Source organism: Bubalus kerabau, chromosome 8 (assembly GCF_029407905.1).
Source record: "Bubalus kerabau isolate K-KA32 ecotype Philippines breed swamp buffalo chromosome 8, PCC_UOA_SB_1v2, whole genome shotgun sequence".
Lineage (NCBI taxonomy): Eukaryota > Metazoa > Chordata > Mammalia > Artiodactyla > Bovidae > Bubalus > Bubalus kerabau.
In genome coordinates this window covers 22,001,480-22,024,289 of record NC_073631.1, presented here as the reverse complement: position 1 = coordinate 22,024,289, position 22,810 = coordinate 22,001,480, and the positions used below count along the sequence as shown (strand labels likewise).

Here is a 22,810-nt window from a genome sequence, read left to right as displayed (position 1 = left end):
TAAATAATCTCTCTTCTCAAAGACAAAACCCTCAGATCACAGGTAATTAAAAGGCTGACTACAACAGAGGTAAATCTGTTTTTCAAATTTAATCTACCAAATGCAAATATACTGCACTTGTGATCTTTTTTTTTTTTTTCACAACTGGTGGTTAATACAAATACTCACCTCTCTAAAATTTCACATCATTGTGCCTATAAACTCAAGATTTCTTCAGTCTATTATTAGAATGATGCTGTTGTATTCTTCAAGACAACACAGAGGGACTACAAAATCATTTAGTAAACAGATGACCACAATTAAAATGACGAGTGACCAAAATGGTAAAGATAAGATGCATCACACATTTTCACAAACAGCCGCTTCAATTAATATATGCCACATTATGTATGCGATTTAAGTATGTACACATATGCCATTTTAATGTGTATACATATAACATAAATACAATGTAAATATATTCATATACCCTTCAACCTGAAAGTTATTTGTAAAAGATGTAACTTGCCCCTGAAAAAAGGATAGAGCATATTTCCTTAAAAACAAAAGTCCCAGAGATAAACATCTACAAAGGTCACATTTATTGAGTCCTATGCCTCTCATTTAATATAAAGTACAAATGAAGAATATGACATCTAAAGTTAAAAACAAAAAGTAGTAATTTTAATAAATCCTTTTAATATCAAAGAAAATCAAATAGTATAGTTGGAAGAATAAAGATTACAGCACTACAGTCTCAAAGAACATCAAATTTAATTAAAAAACAAACAAACAAAATTCAAAACATCAGATATGATCCCAAAAGGGATGTCATCATTTAGCCTGAAACAAATACATTTATCAAAGACAATTTTTATTCTACCAAGGAGCCGAAATGTAAATTTATGTTGAGTCTGTATGAGCTAAGAGCACAGACTGTTTGAATCTGAGTATCAGTTTCACTACTTTCTTTTGGGAAGTTATTTATGCCTTAGTTGCCCCAACAATTCAATGGAAGCAATACTACTGCTCATCTTATAGGGTAGATTTAAGGATTGAATGATTCAATATGTACATATATATATATGGTATCTGGTCCATATAAGCATTATATAAATGGTTTATTACAGTTGTTTGCATATATAGGGTATTTACAATTCCCTAATTATTGTGCCAAGCCATTTACTTCTATTTATCTCAATTAATCCTCCAACAACCTCTGGGTTAGGTACTATTGACTATGGTTATTTTACAGATAAAGAAACCAAACCACAGAGAACATAAAGGCAGAATTCCCAAATAACAGAAACAGGTTTTAAATCAGGTGGCTGGCTATAAATACCCATTTTTAATTGGTCATTATACTGAAGTGGGTTGCCATTGCCTTCTCCAATATAAAACTGTTTCCCAAAATGTAGAAAGACTCTGAAATTTAATAATATTTAGGCTTTTCACATAAATTTATCAGGTTTGCTTTAAAAATATCCAATGTAAAATATCATGCTGAAGAAGGAATAAAATGGGATAAGTTTTTCACATACAAGATTCACTTTAATTAGAAGTATCTATTTCATTAAATTCTTTTGTTAAAGAAGAAACATATTCAGTGACAGGTGTTCAAGATGGTATGGCAGGCTTTATTTAGGACCATCATGACAGATTTAGGAACCACTGCATTGGGATTTTATACTGGGGCAGAAAGACTGGGTTAAACTCTGAATACAGTATGGCCAAGACGGAATTTATAGAAAAAGTACATGGTGGGGATCAATGGATAGAAAATTAATAAGTGGAAATATCAGTGCTAAGGGGGTTTTGGCTAAACTGACCTGAAAGAATTTTTTCTTAAGATATGCCTGGGTGATCAGAATGGTAGAGACTGAGGAACCGGATCAGATACCTAGGGTGATCAGACATCAAGGGTGAGAGGTTCTGCTTAAACTGACTGAGCAGGGTTCCTGCTAAAACTGGACATTATAAGGAAACATACAGATGAACTTCGGAGAAAGTTCAGTAACCTGACTAAAGTTTGTTCCAGCAAAGAATCTTTATTGCCTTTAGCACATTAAAAATTTTTTTTTGCAGAAAAAACAACAAAAACTAATTTTATTTAATCAAACACATGTAAAAATAATATTAAGATTAAAAAATGGATTAGGAAAGGAATAGGCTATGCAGAACAAGTGACAAGAGAATATTTGCAGTGGTTTTCTGAGGGTGAGGGTGAGTGTGGGATATGGGATACATGGCATATGGAATCTTCCTCCAACCAGGGATCAAACCCATAACACCTGCATTTGGAGTGCAGAGTCTTAACCACTGGACCACTGGGGAAGCCCATAAGAGTAATATGAAGATGAAAAAAATGGATCAGGAAAGTAACAGGCTATGAAGAACCAGTGACAAGAGAATATTTGCAGGAGTTGTCTGAGGGCAGGGTGGGAGTTAGGATTGACAGTAAATAGGCAGAGCACTTTTTGAGGTAATGGAAAATTTTCTAAAATGGCACTCTATTGATAGCTGAACAGTTCTATACATTTATTAAAAATTGTAACAGTCTACATATAAAATGGCTGAATTTGTACAGTATGAAAATTAAATCTCAATATAGTTATTTTTAAAAAGAAAAAATATTTGCTCTTTATCAAAGGAAGTAGGTTGTAGCAAGGGAACTGACTTATTTTCCAGTCTCTTTAGCTAAATGAGAGAAAAGGCAACAAGAATGACTTCCGCTCTAAGAGACTTAATCAAAAAATATATATATTCTACATAGTTAAAGGATAGTCTAGAAAGAGATTCTGAAAGTATGTGTTTACAGGAGAGCCTGTGAGGAAATGTAATTTAGTATAGGTTTGGGAACTTGTAACATCACATATGATTATCAGAGGTAGTCTGTTAGAGCTCAGAGATGATATAGCCTGACATCTTTTCTATTCAAATAAAAAAACAGAGACCCTCTGAGATTCAGCAACTTGCTAGAATTGGTAAGAGACAAGCTTGGACTAACTGAGGTCTAATTCTCAGTGAAGTAATCATTGTCAATCAGAAATCCTTATTTATCTACCCTTTTTGTTGTTTGCTACAAGTATATACTATTTTAAAGTTTGTTTTTAATAAGTAAAAATGAAAAAACAAATCAATTAAGACCTAAAGAAAAGTCTTTGCTCTCAAAGAGATGACAGTGTTTCAGTGTATAAGGCTGAAATGCATACAGACTTAGCAGTGTATCAGTTAATAATTTAACAAAAATTTACTCTGATTAATTTTCTGTGCCATATTGTAGAAGACTATGAGAATCATCATGAATAAATGGAAGGCCTCACTTAATCTAGTGAAAAAAGTAATTCATAGATAATTTCCAAGGAATTGGATAATAGCATGATGTGGGATTTTATGTGGATCCCAAGGTCAATCGAAGTAAGAAAAACATCATTATGGGATCATATACGTCTGGAAGGATACACGAAAGAAGTAAATACTGAGACCTAGTCTTAGAAGAAAGAGAATATGGTCTGAAATAGTATAGGAAGCAGGGAAGTCTCAAGCAAACAGTTGTAGTGCCCATCCAAAAGACCAGCATACTCAAGAAAAGAAGCACTGACAACGGAAATAAAATCAATAAATTGCTTGAAAAACACAGCTTACCATAACTAACGTAAGACAAAAGAAAAAGTTTTCAATAGCTCTATTATCTAAATATTTTAAAAATCGAGGGACTTCCCTGGTGGTCTAGTGGTCAAGACTCTGTCCTTCCAATGGAGTGGGTGTGGGTTCAATCCCTAGTTGGGTTACTAGGACCCCCACAAGCTGCATGGGGCAGTCAAGAAATAAAAAGTAATAATAAATAAGTAAAGATTTTTTAATATGAAATTAATTACCAAAAACATCCCAACAAAGAAAATTCTAGTCCAGAATGGGAGAAAATAATAGCAAATGAAACAACTGACAAAGGATTAATCTCCAAAATACACAAGCAGCTCATTCAACTCAATATCAGAAAAACAAACAACCCAATTAAAAAGTGGGCAGAAGACCTAAACAGACATTTCTCCAAGGAAGATATACAGATGGCCAATAAACACATGAAAAGATACTTAACACTGCTCATTATTATAGAAATGCAAATCAATATACAATGAGGTATATCACCTCCTACCAATCAGAATGGCCACCATCAAAAAATCTACAAACAATAAATGCTAGGGAGGGTGTATAGAAAACGGAACCCTCTTGTACTGTTGGTGGGAATGTAAATTGATACAGCCTTATCAATGAAAATTGATATGAATACAGTATAGAGATTCCCTAAAAAACTAGGAATAAACTACCATATGACCCAACAATCACACTACTGGGCATATACCCTGAAGAAACCATAAGTGGAAAAGGCACACACTGCAATGTTCACTGCAGCACTATTTACAAATAACTAGGACATGGAAGCAAACTAGATGTCCATCAACAGATGAATGGATACATAAGCTGTAGTACATATATACAATAGAGTATTAGTCATAAAAAGGAACACATCAGTTCTAAAGCAAAGGATGAACCTAGAGCCTATTATAAAGAGTAAAATAAGTCAGAAAAACAAATATTGTATATTAGCATACATATATGGAATCTAGACAGATAGTACTGATGAACCTATCTGCAACTCAGCAATGGAGACACAGACCTAGAGAATGGACTTGTGGCCACAGTTGAGGAAAGAGGGGGGATGAAGGGAGAGAGTAGCCTGGAAAATCCCATGGACGAAGGAGCCTGGAAGGCTGCAGTTCACGAGGTCTCTAAGAGTCGGACACGACTGAGCTACTTCACTTTCACTTTTCACTTTCACGCATTGGAGAAGGAAATGGCAACCCACTCCAGTGTTCTTGCCTGGAGAATCCCAGGGACAGGGGAGCCTGGTGGGCTGCCGTCTACGGGGTCGCACAGAGTCGGACACGACTGAAGCGACTTAGCAGCAGCAGCACTGAAACATGTACCTTACCATATGCAAAACAGATAGTCAGTGGGAATTTGCTGCATGACACAGAGCACTCAAACCCAGTGTTCTGTGACAATGAAGCTGGTAAGATGGGATGGAAGGTGGCAGGGAGGCTCAAGAAGGAGGGGACGTGGGACATATGTACACCTATCGTTGATTCATGTTGATGTATGGCAGAAACCAACACAATACTGTAAAAGCAATTATTCTCCAATTAAAATTAAATTAAAAAAGAAAGAAAGAAAACTCTGGTTCAGATGGTTACATTTGAGAAATTCAATGAAAATTCAATGAAGAAATAAAAATCAATCAATAAATACTTAAAAAAAAAATAGAATACTTTCTAACATCTTCTAGAAGGCCAGTATAACCTGAAAAACAAAATCTGATGAAGACTAAAGAAATTGTAAGAATAATATTTGCATGAATAGAGACACAAAACCCTTATCAAAATACTAGCAAATGAAATCCAAATATATAGCCCAGGAGGGCCTTATCCCAGGATTATAAAGTTGATACAACTTTTGAGGTCTCCATCCGTGAAGGATGGAAAAGCTAGACGGAAACACTGCTTGTGCACCTACTTGTGCCAAGATCTCCTTATTGAGAGGTCTTAACACTTCTCGCCACTGACTCTGTAGTTTTCAATTTCCTAGCCCTTTCCCTTCTTCTTCACTCCAGTCCCTGGGTCCATTAAACAGCAAAAGCCTTCTGATTTTAACCATAATGATCAGCTTGGCTTCTGATCCTGACTGACTACCTTAACACCAGGCAGCTCTCAACACCTGCATAAACAGGTTTTTTTTTTTTTAAAATCTTATTTAATAATTTCTTATACAATAGCATCAAAAACATTAAATACTTAGGAATACATTTAATAATAAACATGTAAGACTTCTACAATGCAAACTATATAAACATTGATGAAAAAATAATGGATATCTGAAAATCTGAACAAATGTAAAGATATACCTAGTTCATGCATCAGAAAACAATTCTGTTAATGCTTCCCAATATTAATGCTCCCCAAATTCATCCACATATTCAACACAAAACTAATCAAAATCCCAGTAGGCTTCTTTTGAAACACTGTGGTTAAACATATGTAAGATTTACCATTTTAACCGTTTTTAAGTGTACATTTCAGACACACGAAGTATATTCACACTGTTGTGCAAGCATCACCACCATTTATCACTTTACACAACTTAAACTCTGTACCTATTCAAACACTAACTCCCCAGTCACCCTGCTCCTGGCAACCATGACCCCACTTTCTGTCTCTATGAATTGGATTACTCTTAAGTATCCCGTATTAAGTAGAATCATACAACACTTGTCCTTTTTTGACTGGCTTATTTCAGTCAGCATGAAAGTCGTCAGTGTTCATTCATGTTATAGCATGTATCAGAATTTCCATCCTTTTTATAGTTGAAATATATCCTGAGGGCTTCCCTGGTGGCTCAGTGGTAAAGAATCCACCAGCCAATGCAGGAGACGTAGGTTCGATCCCTGGATCAGGAAGATCCCCTGGAGAAGGAAATGGCAACCCACTTCAGTATTCTTGCCTGGGAAACACCATGAACAGAGAAGCCTGGTGGGCTAGAGTCCATGGCATCGCAAAAAGTGACTTGACTTAGTGACTAAACAATAACAACATGTATATATCATATTTTGTTTATCCATTCATCTATTAATGGACACTTGGTTTGTTTACCCCATTTGACTACTACTAATAATGCTGCCAGGCTTCCCTGGTAGCTCAGCTGGTGAAGAAGCTGCCTGCAATGCAGGAGACTCTCATTCAATTTCTGGGTCGGGAAGATACCCTAGAGAAGGCATAGACTGCCTACTCTGGTATTCTTGGGCTTTGCTGGTGGCTCAGTCGGTAAAGAATCTACCTGCAACGCAGGAGACCTGGGTTGGGAAGATCCCCTGGAGGAAGGCATTGCAACACACTCCAGTATTCTTGCCTGGAGAATCCTCATGGACAGAGGAGCCTGTTGGGCTGCAGTCCATGGGGTCACAAACAGTCAGACACGACTGAGCGGCTAAGCACACAGCAATAATGCTACCATGAATATGAATGTATATCTCTTTAAGCTCCTGCTTTCAATTCTTTGGGGTATACACTCTCTAGAAGTGAAATTTCTTTTTCTCCACATCTTCCTCCAAACTTGTTATTTTTGTTTGTTTGATAATAGTCATTCTAATGGGTTTGAAGCAGTATCTCATTGTGGTTTTGCTTTGAATTTCACTAATGATTAATGTATAGCATCTTTTCATATGCTTAATAACTGGAGAATTTCTTTGGAGAAATGTCTGTTTAAGTCTTTTGCTCATTTTTAATCAGTTTTTTTCATTGTTGTAAATGATTTGTTGTTCTTTTTACACTCTTGATATCAATCTCTCATTGGATGCATGATTTGCAAATATTTTCTCACACTTTGTTGGTTGCCTTTTGACTCTGTTGGTAATTTCCTTTGACACAGACATTTCTAATTTTGAATGAAGTCTAATGTATATTTTTTTTGTTGTTGCTGGCCCGTGCTTTTTTTGGTATCATATCCAGGCTTTTTTCCTTTTAATAAAAATGGAAAGCTCTTTCTGACACTCATATGAAAATGCAAAGGATCCCAAATAACAAATAAGCTTACGATAAGACCTCAATAATCCAGACATTAGTACTGGCCTAGAAGTATGTACATAGCTTGATGGAACAGAATACAAAGTCTAGAAACTGACCCTCATTTAAAAAGCCAATTAATATTTAACAATGAAACCAAAGCAACTTAATGTAGAAAGGAAATGCTTGCTAGAAATTTGTTAGAAAATTGGTGCTAGAAAACTAGAAATCCACATGGGATAATAAACAAACCTTCCTTAACTATACCTGAAGTTAAACAAAAATTAACTTCAGATGAACCACACAATCTCAGTATAAAAGATAGATCATAAAGCTTTTAGAAGAACACAAAGATAATTTTTGTGACCTGGACCTAAGCAAAGACTTCTGAGATAGGACACAAAGGCATTAATCATAAAATAAAAAGTTGCTAAACTGAACTTAGTAAAATTAGTAATTTCTGTTCTCTAATACCATTAAAAAATGAATAAGCAGGCCATAGATAAAGACTGTATGTCTGAAAAACATGTATTTGCAAAATAGAGTATATTAAAAACTCATATAAACTCAATACTAAACATACAACCCAATTTTTTTTTTTAATGAGCAAAATAATTAGCTCACAAAGGAAGATATACAAACAGCCAGGGAGCATATAAAAATGTGCTCAACATTATTATACATCAGAGTAATGCAAACTGAACCCACAGTGCAATTCCCTCACACATTCATTAAAATGGCTGAAATCAAATAAAACTAAACATACCATTTATATGTTCTACAAGAGGTAACTTCTAGGGGAAAAAAATACAGTGGTTGCCTTTGAGAAGAGGGAATGACTAGGAAAGGGCACAGCTCTTCAGAGTGATAAAAACTGTTCTACATCTTAATAGAAATGGGGGTTACATAAGCACATCATAAAAAATTTTACTACGTGCTTTTCTTAAAATTCACCAATTTATTCATTTAACATTTATGCATTTCACTGTTTGTAACTTTAACCACACACACACACGTACACAAGCCACTACTGAACTTAACAGATTTATTTTTGCAGTGGTTGGGGCTGGCAATTCTGAAACTACTTCCTATATATTCTAAGCTTGAGTGAATAGGAAAATATATTGTCCTGAAACCTAAACTGGATAAGACAATTTATGAATACATTTTTATATTTCTATGAAATATTTCTGTGAAATATTTCAATTTTTATAGAAATGTTTCTATGAAACTGTTTCATCTCATTTCATCATTAATTCAGAATTTATAATCTTTAGGAAGCTTAATTATTGTTTCTCTAAGTAGTTTACAGTGTCTGGATTTAAAAACACTGAACAAATCACATGTAACTAGACTTCTATACAGATACAGCCATTTTTCTTGAATTTTAATGTCTGTTGTTTACATCAAAATTATTAAGATCATATTTTGTCAAAATATTTTTAAAAATATATCAGATAGGGTGACACATAATGAAACTTTAAATAGTTGCAATGTTTGCATTTTTCCTACTTATCTTTGATTAAAGTGAAAGTCGCCCAGTCGTGTCCGACTCTTTGCGACCCCATGGACTATAGCCTACTAGGCGCCTCTGTCCATGGAATTTTCCAAGGAAGAATACTGGGGGGGTTGCCATTTCCTTCTCCAATCTTTGATTACAAATAGAAAGAAAAATATCTTTGTTAATCAGTGCTCAGGCTAATTTCTTTATACATTCTAGCATTATTCATATATTAAATGCTGGCATTCTTATAGAGTTTTAATTCTGGTATTAAGCTGATTGAATTTTTTTTAAGTTAATAAAAATAAGTAACCAGGTCTTCAAAAATTATAATAAACTTTCAAAACTAAAGTAGACCTCACTAGGTTTTTTTTTTAACATCAAAAAGCTTAAAAATCAATTGTTAAACAAAATGAAAATTTAGAAATATTTTCTCAAAATATGGATATAATGATGTTAAACTCTCCAGAATATGACAGAAGTTTCTGAATTCTATTCAATTTTAATTTTACTTATGCATTAGGTGATCTTGTTTGGTATTCATATCAGAATTCCTTGAAAATCTGTTTCTATAAACTATTTCTTATTATGGTTATTCAAAAAGTAAATGTAAAAGTTTTTTAAGCAGTTAAAAAACCTAAGAAAAGGAAATTTCAAGTCATAATTATACTCCTCTGTTTAAATTTTCAAATAATTGCGAGTGCTTCATTAGTTTGTATTTAGAACGCTTACACTTACCTTCCCTTTTGTTTGTTTTTTTTTTTAATTTTTTTTTAATTTTTAAACTTTACATAACCGTATTAGTTTTGCCAAATATCAAAATGAATCCGCCACAGGTATACATGTGTTCCCCATCCTGAACCCTCCTCCCTCCTCCCTCCCCATTACCTTCCCTTTTGATGTGAATCTTGTTAAAGAATTAGCACATTTCCTCAGGCTATGAGTTATAGGAAGTCTATATGTCTTTCAACATCTTGATATGCTACTGTATCTTTGCCTTTTATGTAAAATTAGATTTTTATATCAGGTTTTTGATAATATTTTAAGCCTATTTTATATTAAAAATAAAAATTAGGAAGATTTAATATCGGGCCAATGATTCCGTAATGCAACGTCCTATGAGGTGTGTAAGCCATCAACTACCACAGGGAGGCGCTCTTTGCTCAGTGACTTGGAGTAAGAAGAGGCGAGCTATAAGGATATGTGAAACAGAGACTGTGCCTTCCAGACGGCCATACTTGCAAGAGGAAAGTCAAGTAATATTACAGCACTAACAGCAGTGAACTCAAAACATTAAAACCTATCCTTGAAACTGTTGGTAAAAATAAGGAATAGAAACAGAAGATTAACCAGAAATGTCTTTGTGCAGGAAATGTTTTTAATAATTTAAAATTTATTAGAAGAAAAATCATTTTACAATTTGTTTCTAATTTATAAATATCCAAATAATATACATTTGCACCATCACTTGACATTCCTACATAAATATGCAAATTTTATCATTAAGACTGATCACTATGTGATAAACTACATAAGAAATAATAAATTGGAAAGTGTATAATCAAAATAAATCATTCTGAATATTTTAGTCCATCAGTCAGTTTAGTCGCTCAGTAGTGTCCGACTTTTTGTGACCCCAAGGACTGCAGCACGCCAGGCTTCCCCCATCAACAACTCCTGGAGTTTCCTCAAACTCATGTCCATTGAGTCAGTGACGCCATCCAACCATCTCATCCTCTGTCGTCCCCTTCACCTCCCCACCTTCAATCTTTCCCAGCATGAAGGTCTTTTCAAATGAGTCAGCTATTCACATCAGGTGGCCAAAGTACTGGAGTTTCAGCTTCAGTATCAGTCCTTCCAAAGAATACTCAGGACTGATTTCCAATAGGATGGACTGGTTGGATCTCCTTGCAGTCTAAGGGACTCTCAAGAGTTCTCCAACACCACAGTTCAAAAGCATCAATTCTTCAGCACTCACCTTTCCTTATAGTCCAACTCTCATATTGATACATGACTACTGGAAAAACAATAGCCTTGACTAGACGACCTTTGTTGGCAAAGTAATGTCTCTGCTTTTTAATATGCTGTCTAGGCTGCTCATAACTTTTCTCCCAAGGAGTAAGCGTCTTTTAATTTCGTGGCTTCAGTCACCATCTGCAGTGATTTTGGAGCCCAAGAAAGTGAAGTCTGTCACTGTTTCCACTATTTCTCCATCTATTTGCCATGCAGTGATGGGACCAGATGCCATGATCTTCGTTTTCTGAATGTTGAGTTTTAAGCCAACTTTTTCACTCTCCTCTTTCACTTTCATCAAGAGGCTCTTTAGTTCTTCTTCACTTTCTGCCATAAGGGTGGTGTCATCTGCATATTTGAGGTTATTCATATTTCTCCCGGCAATCTTGATCCCAGCTTGTGCTTCTTCCAGCCCAGCGTTTCTCATGATGTACTCTGCATATAACTTAAATAAGCAGGGTGACAATATACAGCCTTGACATACTCCTTTTCCTATTTGGAACCAGTCTGTTATTCCATGTCCAGTTCTAACTGTTGCTTCCTGTCTCGCATACAGATGTCTCAAGAGGCAGGTCACGTGGTCAGATATTCCCATCTCTTTCAGAATTTTCCAGTTTATTGTGATCCACACAGTCAACAGCTTGGCACAGTCAATAAAGCAGAAATAGATAGGAGATACCCCACGCCCAAGGTCAGGAGGGGCAGCTGCACTTGCTGGTCCAGCAGTGAGGAGATACCCCACGTCCAAGGGCAAAGCAGAAGCCCCAGCAAGATGGTAGGAGGGGTGAATATGCATTTAGAATCAAACGCCATTCCCACCAGAGACGCTCAGAGGGTCAAACAAACCATATATGCACCAGGACCCAGGGACCCCACAGAGACTAAGACAGAACTGTGTTTGACCGTCTGCTGTGGAGGTGCCGGTCGGTGGTGGTCTGCTGCAGGGACAGGGGCTCTGGGTGCAGCAGACTTGGGTATGGCATAAGCCCTCTTGGAGGAGGTTGTCATTAACCCCACCATAGAGCTGCCAGGACTGGGAAATAGACTCTCGTACGGCACAACAGAAACCTGTGCCCCAGGACCCAGAAGAAAGGAGCAGTGACACCACAGGAGACTGCCCCGGACTTGCCTGTGGGTGTCTGGGTATCTCTGGCAGAGGTGTGGGTCAGGTGGCCTGCTGCAGGGTTGGGGGCACTGAGTGTAGCAGTACATGCAATGGATCTTTTGAGGGAGGTCACCTCTACCTTCATTGCCTCTATCACAGTTTGGCCCCAGGTAAATACAGGGAGGGAACAGAGTTCCACCCATCAACAGAAAATTGGATTAACGATTTACTGAGCCCTGCCAGTCAGAACAAGACCCAGTTTCCCCCTCAGTCAGTCTCTCCCATCAGGAAGCTTCCATAAGCCTCTTATCCTTATTGATCCGAGGGCAGACAGACTGAAAACCACAATCACAGAAAACTAACCAATCTAATCACATGGACCACTGCCTTGTCTAACTCAATGAAACTATGAGCCAGGCCATGTAGGGCCACCCAAGACAGACAGGTCATGGTGGGGAGTTCTAACAAAATGTGGTCCACTGCAGAAGGGAATAGCAAACCACTTCAGTATTCTTGCCTTGAGAACCCCATGAACAGTATGAAATATTTTAGGCAATCTATCAAATGTAATCAATTATTCCTAAGAGAAATGAAACTTGGTTTTATTTTTTTAAGTACTTTAAAACAATCTATTAGTATTTGAAGTGATCTTACGTTCTGTGAACATAGAGTTATAAATAAGATCTGCTCTTAGTCTAGCCAAATCTCTGGGGAATAAAACACCCCTTACTATGACCCAGGCAATCTATAAACCTCCAACAAGCTAAAACAGGAAAGGTAATCATAAATTGAAAAATCTGAATTATCACAGAGACCAATATTTGAAATAATTGATAAATATGAATTTGTGTTTGTGTTCCTAGTAACTTATGATAACATCAAATTGTTTTGAGGATGGCACTCAGAAGCTAGATGTTTAAAATGCCAAATAAATAAAAGTGCTAATAACAGTGTTAACAGACCAAATAAACATCCTAACCCTGTAACCAAAATGGTTCAATACCTATATAATTTGCCATATACTCAAATAAGGAAGAGCATATAGTAAACAGTTAATGGTATAGACTTAGCTATAAAAATAAAACAGCTGCACAGATCACTTCCTACCCTCAATGCTTCTAAGTAATGGCCACAATACAAGATAAAACTAAAGATGTTATTTAAGAGGACTAATGGATTTTAAGGATCTTAGTTTTAGGAGACCTTTTTCCTCTCTTCTATCTCCCATTAAGCAATAAAATGTGTCCCACTGAGTTTAAAATTTGAAGCCTAAAATTTTGGTCTTATTCCTAATTTGATAGTTTGATAAAGATGTGTAGAGAACAAAAGCCAACCTACCTCTAAAATCTATCTTTTGAAAATAAAACATGTTCAAGAAGAATAATCACTTTATTTCTACTTTTACATTAATATATCAACTAACATTTCAAATTTGTGATTCCTAGTCCTTTACCTAAAGCACAGAAAAAAACCACTGCTCTTTAGTGACATGAAAGTAATCCTCCTTTATTAAGTCTTTTAAACATTTTATCATATACTGAGTGAACAATTTGTTCTAGGAACAAATTAGAATACTAAATGTTTTTAAATTAATTCAGCAAAGAATAATCGGTCACTACTCATATGGCAGTCACTCATTTGCCATGCATTTACTGAGAATTAAATGTCCCAGGAAGTGAGGAAGCAAAACCAAGTAAGATATCACTAAGAGCTCAAAAGTACCTCCAACAAGGAACATTCAGAGCAAAAAGATAAATATCCCCAAAGACCTCATAATTTGAAGACAGTTTCAATCTGCCCTTTAGCATTTAACTGCACTAAATAACACAGAGAAATATATTTTCAATAGGAAACTTTCCAGTTAAATTTTAATTAAGTTTAAAAAATAGATTGCAAAAAAGGAAGAATTATTTTTTTAATCAATATAATAATGTAAACCCATTTTCATCCTTAAGACACTGATAACTTTCATATTTCCCATGTTTAGAAGAAATAGTTGGTCAAATCATTTTAGGGACCATGTTTCAACAAATTCAAATTTTTTGTCTCCCTTATTGCAAGAATAATCATATACAAAAACAGGACAAGCACACTCTCTAAAAGGTAAAAAAATACGCATTAGTATTATTAATGTAACATATTTACCAACTAGAACCCTTATTTCAGAGCACACATACATGTATTCTTTGAATTACTAAGTATTAATAATACCACTGCCCTACTATCTTATACAGAATAACTCACAAAGCTTATAAAGCATGATTGTGATCATGTACAAGAGAGGAAAAAACTAAGACAAAGAAATTCTAAATTACTTGTCAAAGACCTGAGAAAACTTAAAAGGCAAAACAGAAAATAACATTTGGAACCTACTATTACAGGTAACTGACAAATTGAATGCAACTTTCTCATGATATTAAAAAAAAATACATGTAAATTAACATATACACATTTACAAATAATTGAAAAAGCCAGGAACATCATAAGAATTTTTTATATAGCCTGAATTACATAGAGAAGTGTGGTTTCAAAATCAAAGCTGCTAAACAGCCGATTCCAGTGAGTCATGTACATTAGTTCAAAGGAACCTGAGAAAATACAGTATATTCAATATAATATTAGTAATTAAATTATGACCCAAGAAGTTTGATTTTATAAGAAGACTTAATAAACATATATAGTAAGTAATATGATCAAGCACTGAAATATATCTTCAGGGAAAAAAAAGGTTAATTAAAATGTCTTAAAAGTAAAGTTAAAAAAATAGCATGTGTACATAATATTTAAGATGCAACTTAATCATAAAAGTGTGGGTTTTGGGGAGAGGGGTTTGCAAACAATAATGGTACCATTACAAAATAAAAGAGATCTTAGGGGAAATGGTAGGTATTGGCTTATAAGCATACCTCTTGAAACACATGAAATTCTACATAAAATTCTTCTTTAACCCAAGAGCAATGTGTTTAAACTAAATGTGTTTGTGTATGTGTGTGTGTGTGTGTGTGTATAAAATATAGATAAAATATATATGTATTTTTAAAGAACAATCACATTATAACTATAAAACATTTTATGGCAAGGCTTTATATCCAGCTTATTTTGTTCTCAGAGCATTATTAATATATAATGTTTATAAAACATTTAATTCCCTCTTCATTACCTCTAAAATCTTTGCAGAAAATCTGATATTATCTTCTTAACAAGGCAAAACTAAGGAAGAAGATTTGTATATCCATCATTTCTCAAGTAACAAAAATATCTTTACCTTCCAGAAGACTTTCACAAAAATCCGACACTGGAATGTTATAATAATGCAAGTGAGGATGAAAATTTTATAATAGGAACTGATTAAATAAATGAGAGGAAAGGCTAATAGATAAAAATGTTTATCAAGAATCAAAGAAAGGTGATACCTATTTTTTATTTTTTAAGACAACTATAAAACAATGTCCTAGAGACACTCTTGTTATAAAGTGGTTTTTAAGATGAAAATTGTATTTACTTCTTAGGTTCTTTTTTTTCAAATGTATCACCAAATAATTTAAAATAAAAACCTGACAAAAACATGTAGAGTCTATACAAAAAGTCCTGCATCAGCCTACTATTTTAAGAAAATAAATAGGAGTAGATATTTACATAGATTTTAATAGTTATAAAAAGAATAACCAGCTCTCTTAACTATTGCTTCAAAATGATCATGCCCCACAATGCCACTCTCAATTCTAGACTGAATTTTTGTTCATTATGTAACAGTGCTTTTATGTTTTTTCTTTTATTTATTTGTTGTTTTATGCATTCCAGTATGTTATGCTTATGCTTGGGATTTCTTTTTTTCTATAAAACAGAAGATCATGTTGTGATGAGAATTATTCATGGGTCTCTTCTGATACTAGAACTAATTTACCCCAAACTTAAATAAGCTTAATCTCCAGGAAAGCTCTCATGATATTCTACATAAACTATTTCAAAAAACAGTTGTTTAATATTACAGACTTTTTCAAGTTTGCTGAAGCACTCTGTATTTCTTCACTGGAATTTATACTTTTTCTTTTTCTACCTCAATGATGGCATAAAGTCGTAAAATTTAAAACCACATGCCTCTAATTTAAGAAATTAAAACAAGCAAATTATACCTCTAATGACAAACAAATGACATCATTTTGGAAGCAAATATTTAAAATCTTATAAAGGTATTAATACACATTAATAATTTTTGAATCATTTAATTTCTATGCCATGAGTTAGTCAGGGGTTTATCAAAAGACAATTTTTGAAGGAAACCAGAAAGTGTTCCCATAACATACTAAAAAATTCTTTGTGTCACTGTCCTTTGAAAGAGGATACCTCTTTTTAGATAAGGTCTCCTTTTTCTCGCCCACCCACTGCTTCATCTCACTGAAAGCTTTGCGCAATTTCATCATCTCAGCAAGAGGCAAATGGCTAAAATTAGCAGTCTCTGGACCCTCAGGAATAGCCACTATGCCATATCACCTGAGATTCCTGATTAGAATTATGTCTGATTAAAAAAAAAAAAAAAGTAACAAAACAAAACAAAGAAACAAGAAAACAAAACAGAAAACAAAAAATGTCTAACTAGGCCATCTTTTCACCTTTCTTTATTTCATAAGAGAGAAGCATTTAACACATTTTTTTTGAAAAATGATAAAGTACTAACAAAGCTCGTGTCAACATTACTGCTAAAAAACTTATCAACTTTTATATGCTAACAAAACTCAGTAATTTTACTGCTTTATGAGATAAAACATAATAACCTTAGCGCAAAGAGTTTAGATCAAATTATTTTTGTGGCCTCTATCTATAGGACACAGTCAACTTCTCATGTCAAGGGAAAATTAATTCTCTTTTGTTCAAAATCCAGATTATCACTCTTAACTATATCTAAATCCAGAGAATAACCATGTGTAGCACATTGGATGAAATTTGTTTCTGAAGTACTTTTTTCACTAAATAAGATTTTAAGAAAGGTCCTATACTGTGATTTTTTCCCCCCATTTTATCTGCGATGAGAAAATGATTAGGATGGAACCTTAATCCCCTAAAGTCTCAGCATCCAGCTTACCTGACAAGATTTTCATTGTCTCCAGTTCCCTTGCAAGTTGCACATTCAGTTCGTAAATCTTCAGCCTTGGGCTTCTTTTGTAACACAGACTGCCTCTGTCTTCTCTCTCTAGGAACTCTTTCCTGTCATATAAGGAAGAAACAAAATATAAAATCAGGATACGAGGAAAACAGAAATAATTTTAAGCAAGGAAGTTTCTCAAAGTTTAGACTATGCAAAATATGCTTAACTTATTCCAACCTCATGTTTTTCTTCCTCAGGAATGAAGCTTCGTTTTCGTCCTCTGGTTCTCTAAAAAAAGAAAGAAAGAAAGAAAGAAAGAAAAATCCACAAAAATATCCAATGTTTAATTAACAGTAAAAATAAATTTTTACTGCTTAGGTTAAGCACTTGGAAAGTTAGCAGCATTTCTAATTAATGCAGTACTGCTCTATTACACTTTGTTACAATTTATATCATAGGAAAAAAACATGACAAATTAAGTACAGCCTACAGTAACAGTGCTTTACTTTTAAATAACAGATATCTTCTATAGGACATTTCATCCCAAAACAATGAATTTCACCTTTTTCTCAAGCGCACATGGAACCTTCTCCAGGATAGATCACATCCTGGGCCATAAAGCTAGCCTTGGTAAATTCAAAAAAATAGAAATCATTCCAAGCATCTTTTCTGACCACAATGCAGTAAGATTAGATCTCAATTACAAGAGAAAAACTATTAAAAATTCCAACATATGGAGGCTGAACAACACGCTGCTGAATAACCAACAAATCACAGAAGAAATCAAAAAAGAAATCAAAATTTGCATAGGAACGAATGAAAATGAAAACACAACAACCCAAAACCTGTGGGACACGGTAAAAGCAGTCCTAAGGGGAAAGTTCATAGCAATACAGGCACACCTCAAGAAACAAGAAAAAAGTCAAATAAATAACCTAACTCTACACCTAAAGCAACTAGAAAAGGAAGAAATGAAGAACCCTAGGGTTAGTAGAAGGAAAGAAATCTTAAAACTTAGAGCAGAAATAAATGCAAAAGAAACAAAAGAGACCATAGCAAAAATCAACAAAACCAAAAGCTGGTTTTTTGAAAGGATAAATAAAATTGACAAACCATTAGCCAGACTCATCAAGAAACAAAGGGAGAAAAATCAAATCAATAAAATTAGAAATGAAAATGGAGAGATCACAACAGACAACACAGAAATACAAAGGATCATAAGAGAGTACTATCAACAATTATATGCCAATAAAATGGACAACGAGGAAGAAATGGACAAATTCTTAGAAAAGTACAACTTTCCAAAACTCGACCAGGAAGAAATAGAAAATCTCAACAGACCCATCACAAGCACGGAAATTGAAACTGTAATCAAAAATCTTCCAGCAAACAAAAGCCCAGGTCCAGACGGTTTCACAGCTGAATTCTACCAAAAATTTAGAGAACAGCTAACACCTATCCTGCTCAAACTCATCCAGAAAACTGCAGAGGATGGTAAACTTCCAAACTCATTCTATGAGGCCACCATCACCCTAATACCAAAACCTGACAAAGATCCCACAAAAAAAGAAAACTACAGGCCAATATCACTGATGAACATAGATGCAAAAATCCTTAACAAAATTCTAGCAATCAGAATCCAACAACACATTAAAAAGATCATACACCATGACCAAGTGGGCTTTATCCCAGGGATGCAAGGATTCTTCAATATCCGCAAATCAATCAATGTAATACACCACATTAACAAATTGAAAAATAAAAACCATATGATTATCTCAATAGATGCAGAGAAAGCCTTTGACAAAATTCAACATCCATTTATGATCAAAACTCTCCAGAAAGCAGGAATAGAAGGAACATACCTCAACATAATAAAAGCTATATATGACAAACCCACAGCAAACATCCTCAATGGTGAAAAATTGAAAGCATTTCCTCTAAAGTCAGGAACAAGACATGGGTGCCCACTTTCACCATTACTATTCAACATAGTTTTGGAAGTTTTGGCCACAGAAATCAGAGCAGAAAAAGAAATAAAAGGAATCCAAATTGGAAAAGAAGAAGTAAAGCTCTCACTGTTTGCAGATGACATGATCCTCTACATAGAAAACCCTAAAGACTCCACCAGAAAATTACTAGAACTAATCAATGACTATAGTAAAGTTGCAGGATATAAAATCAACACACAGAAATCCCTTGCATTCCTATACACTAATAATGAGAAAACAGAAAGAGAAATTAAGGAAACAATTCCATTCACCATTGCAACGGAAAGAATAAAATACTTAGGAATATATCTACCTAAAGAAACTAAAGACCTATATATAGAAAACTATAAAACACTGGTGAAAGAAATCAAAGAGGACACTAACAGATGGAGAAATATACCATGTTCATGGATTGGAAGAATCAATATAGTGAAAATGAGTATACTACCCAAAGCAATCTATAGATTCAATGCAATCCCTATCAAGCTACCAACAGCATTCTTCACAGAGCTAGAACAAATAATTTCACAATTTGTATGGAAATACAAAAAACCTCAAATAGCCAAAGCGATCTTGAGAAAGAAGAATGGAACTGGAGGAATCAACCTACCTGACTTCAGGCTCTACTACAAAGCCACAGTCATCAAGACAGTATGGTACTGGCACAAAGACAGAAATATAGATCAATGGAACAAAACAGAAAGCCCAGAGATAAATCCACGCACATATGGACACCTTATCTTTGACAAAGGAGGCAAGAATATACAATGGATTAAAGACAATCTCTTTAACAAGTGGTGCTGGGAAAACTGGTCAACCACTTGTAAAAGAATGAAACTAGAACACTTTCTAACACCATACACAAAAATAAACTCAAAATGGATTAAAGATCTCAACGTAAGACCAGAAACTATACAACTCCTAGAGGAGAACATAGGCAAAACACTCTCTGACATACATCACAGCAGGATCCTCTATGACCCACCTCCCAGAATATTGGAAATAAAAGCAAAAATAAACAAATGGGACCTAATTAACCTTAAAAGCTTCTGCACATCAAAGGAAACTATTAGCAAGGTGAAAAGACAGCCTTCAGAATGGGAGAAGATAATAGCAAATGAAGCAACTGACAAACAACTAATCTCGAGAATATACAAGCAACTCCTACAGCTCAACTCCAGAAAAATAAATGCCCCAATCAAAAAATGGGCCAAAGAACTAAATAGACATTTCTCCAAAGAAGACATACAGATGGCTCACAAACACATGAAAAGATGCTCAACATCACTCATTATCAGAGAAATGCAAATCAAAACCACTATGAGGTACCATTTCACACCAGTCAGAATGGCTGCCATCCAAAAGTCTACAAGCAATAAATGCTGGAGAGGGTGTGGGGAAAAGGGAACCCTCTTCCACTGTTGGTGGGAATGCAAACTAGTACAGCCACTATGGAGAACAGTGTGGAGATTCCTTAAAAAACTGGAAATAGAACCGCCTTATGATCCAGCAATCCCACTGCTGGGCATACACACTGAGGAAACCAGAAGGGAAAGAGACACGTGTACCCCAATGTTCATCGCAGCACTGTTTATAATAGCCAGGACATGGAAGCAACCTAGATGCCCATCAGCAGATGAATGGATAAGAAAGCTGTGGTACATATACACAATGGAGTATTACTCAGCCATTAAAAAGAATACATTTGAATCCGTTCTAATGAGGTGGATGAAACTGGAGCCTATTATACAGAGTGAAGTAAGCCAGAAAGAAAAACACCAATACAGTATACTAACGCATATATATGGAATTTAGAAAGATGGTAACAATAACCCTGTGTACGAGACAGCAAAAGAGACACTGATGTATAGAACAGTCTTATGGACTCTGTGAGAGAGGGAGAGGGTGGGAAGATTTGGGAGAATGGCATTGAAACATGTAAAATATCATGTATGAAACGAGTTGCCAGTCCAGGTTCGATGCACGATACTGGATGCTTGGGGCTGGTGCACTGGGACGACCCAGAGGGATGGAATGGGGAGGGAGGAGGGAGGTGGGTTCAGGATGGAGAACACATGTATACCTGTGGCAGATTCATTTTGATATTTGGCAAAACTAATACAATTATGTAAAGTTTAAAAATAAAATAAAATTAAAAAAAAAAAGAAAAAAGAAATACATGGGGGAAAAAAATAAAATAAAATAAAAATAAAATTAAAAAAAAAAAAGAGTCACATTAACCCAAAAAAATAAATAAATAAATAAATAACAGATATCTGATAAGAAAAATAAGCTACAAAATTAGCTTGAAGATTTATGAACACCATAGATGTCATATTATGATGATTTATGAAGAACATTTAAACTTTCATAACTTATCATGTATGACTGCTAGAGCTAACCCTGGACTCACAATACATCTATTGTATGCCTCTGTGTGTGTGTGTGTATGTTTGTGTGCTGCACAAACACGTCAGAGTAACAAGAATCAACTTTTAACAGCTATGCAACAAGTGGGAGGCAAAGGGCTCAGATGTCTCCCAATCCTGGTTAAAATAAAATGAACTAAAACATGGTACAGGTGGCTTGAGCTTATTTACTTAAAACTCTTGAAACTTATATCCTGTATTTCAGAACACATTTACCATGTGAAAGACAACATTTGTATGTTTTAAAGTAATACAAGTACAATAGTATTTGCAGCCCATATGTTAAAAATCTCGACCCACGTAGCACAGACTCTGGAGATCTATAATTCTCACGTGAAGATCACTGTTCTTAAGAGAGAATGAAGAGAAAGGAGGCACCACTTTCAAAACTTGCTTCGTCTGACTGCTGAGATCAAGGAACATTATTGTCAAGTTACAGTAGGGACCAAACAATTCTAAATTTCTGTCATTTCAATTTGCCACAGTACTAAGTCACTTGTTATTTAGAACCCACATCCTGTTTAATCTGCTTCTCGAGGAGAAGGGGGCAGCAGAGGATGGGATGGTTGAATGGTATCATCAACTCAATGGGTATGAGTTTGAGCAAACTCAGGGACATAGTAAATGACAGGGAAGCCTGGCCAGCTGCAGTCCATGGGATCACAAAGTCATCAGACACACCTAAGCAATAGAACAACAGATGACCAAGAGTTAAATAAGCAGTCATTCAAAATAAGTAAATTTAAAGACAACGTATTCATTTACATTTACACTCTCAATCAGTATATTTTGATTATATTATAGAAGAAATTAGGAAGAAAAAGCAAGACTGTACCCAGGGAAAGGTTTCAAATGCAGTCCACACTGGACATGACTGAGTGACTGAGCACATATACATCTATTTTTAATTCCAAAGAATTAGTACTATGCCTTGCTTCTCAAAATATGAATCATGGTTCATAAGCACTGGCATTCACTGGGAGTTAGAAATGAAGAATCTCATGCCCACAACAACATACTGAATTAGAACTTGTCTTTTCACAAGATCCTCAAGTAAGTCATATACACATTAAAGTTTGAAAACAGCCTTTAA

The 22,810-nt window shown here is 34.9% G+C and overlaps 1 protein-coding gene across 13 annotated transcripts in view; it reads right to left on the bottom strand.

The window, feature by feature from the left end:
- The window catches only part of PHF14 (PHD finger protein 14), a 199,050-nt gene that overhangs the window by 86,127 nt on the left and 90,113 nt on the right, over positions 1-22,810 (bottom strand). For 11 of the 13 annotated variants that reach the window (XR_008717611.1, XM_055589861.1, XM_055589862.1 and 8 more), the window contains exons 15-16: positions 17,535-17,585; positions 17,295-17,416 (exon numbers count right to left, since the gene is read on the bottom strand). Coding sequence is in view for 12 of the 13 variants with exons in the window: in XM_055589861.1 (XP_055445836.1) it covers positions 17,295-17,416; positions 17,535-17,585 (173 nt within the window). In the remaining variant the exon portion in view is untranslated. Of the gene's footprint in view, positions 1-736; positions 6,500-13,694; positions 14,803-17,294; positions 17,417-17,534; positions 17,586-22,810 lie in introns of those variants that run through there. The other 2 variants (XM_055589865.1, XM_055589866.1) reach the window with 2 other exon arrangements.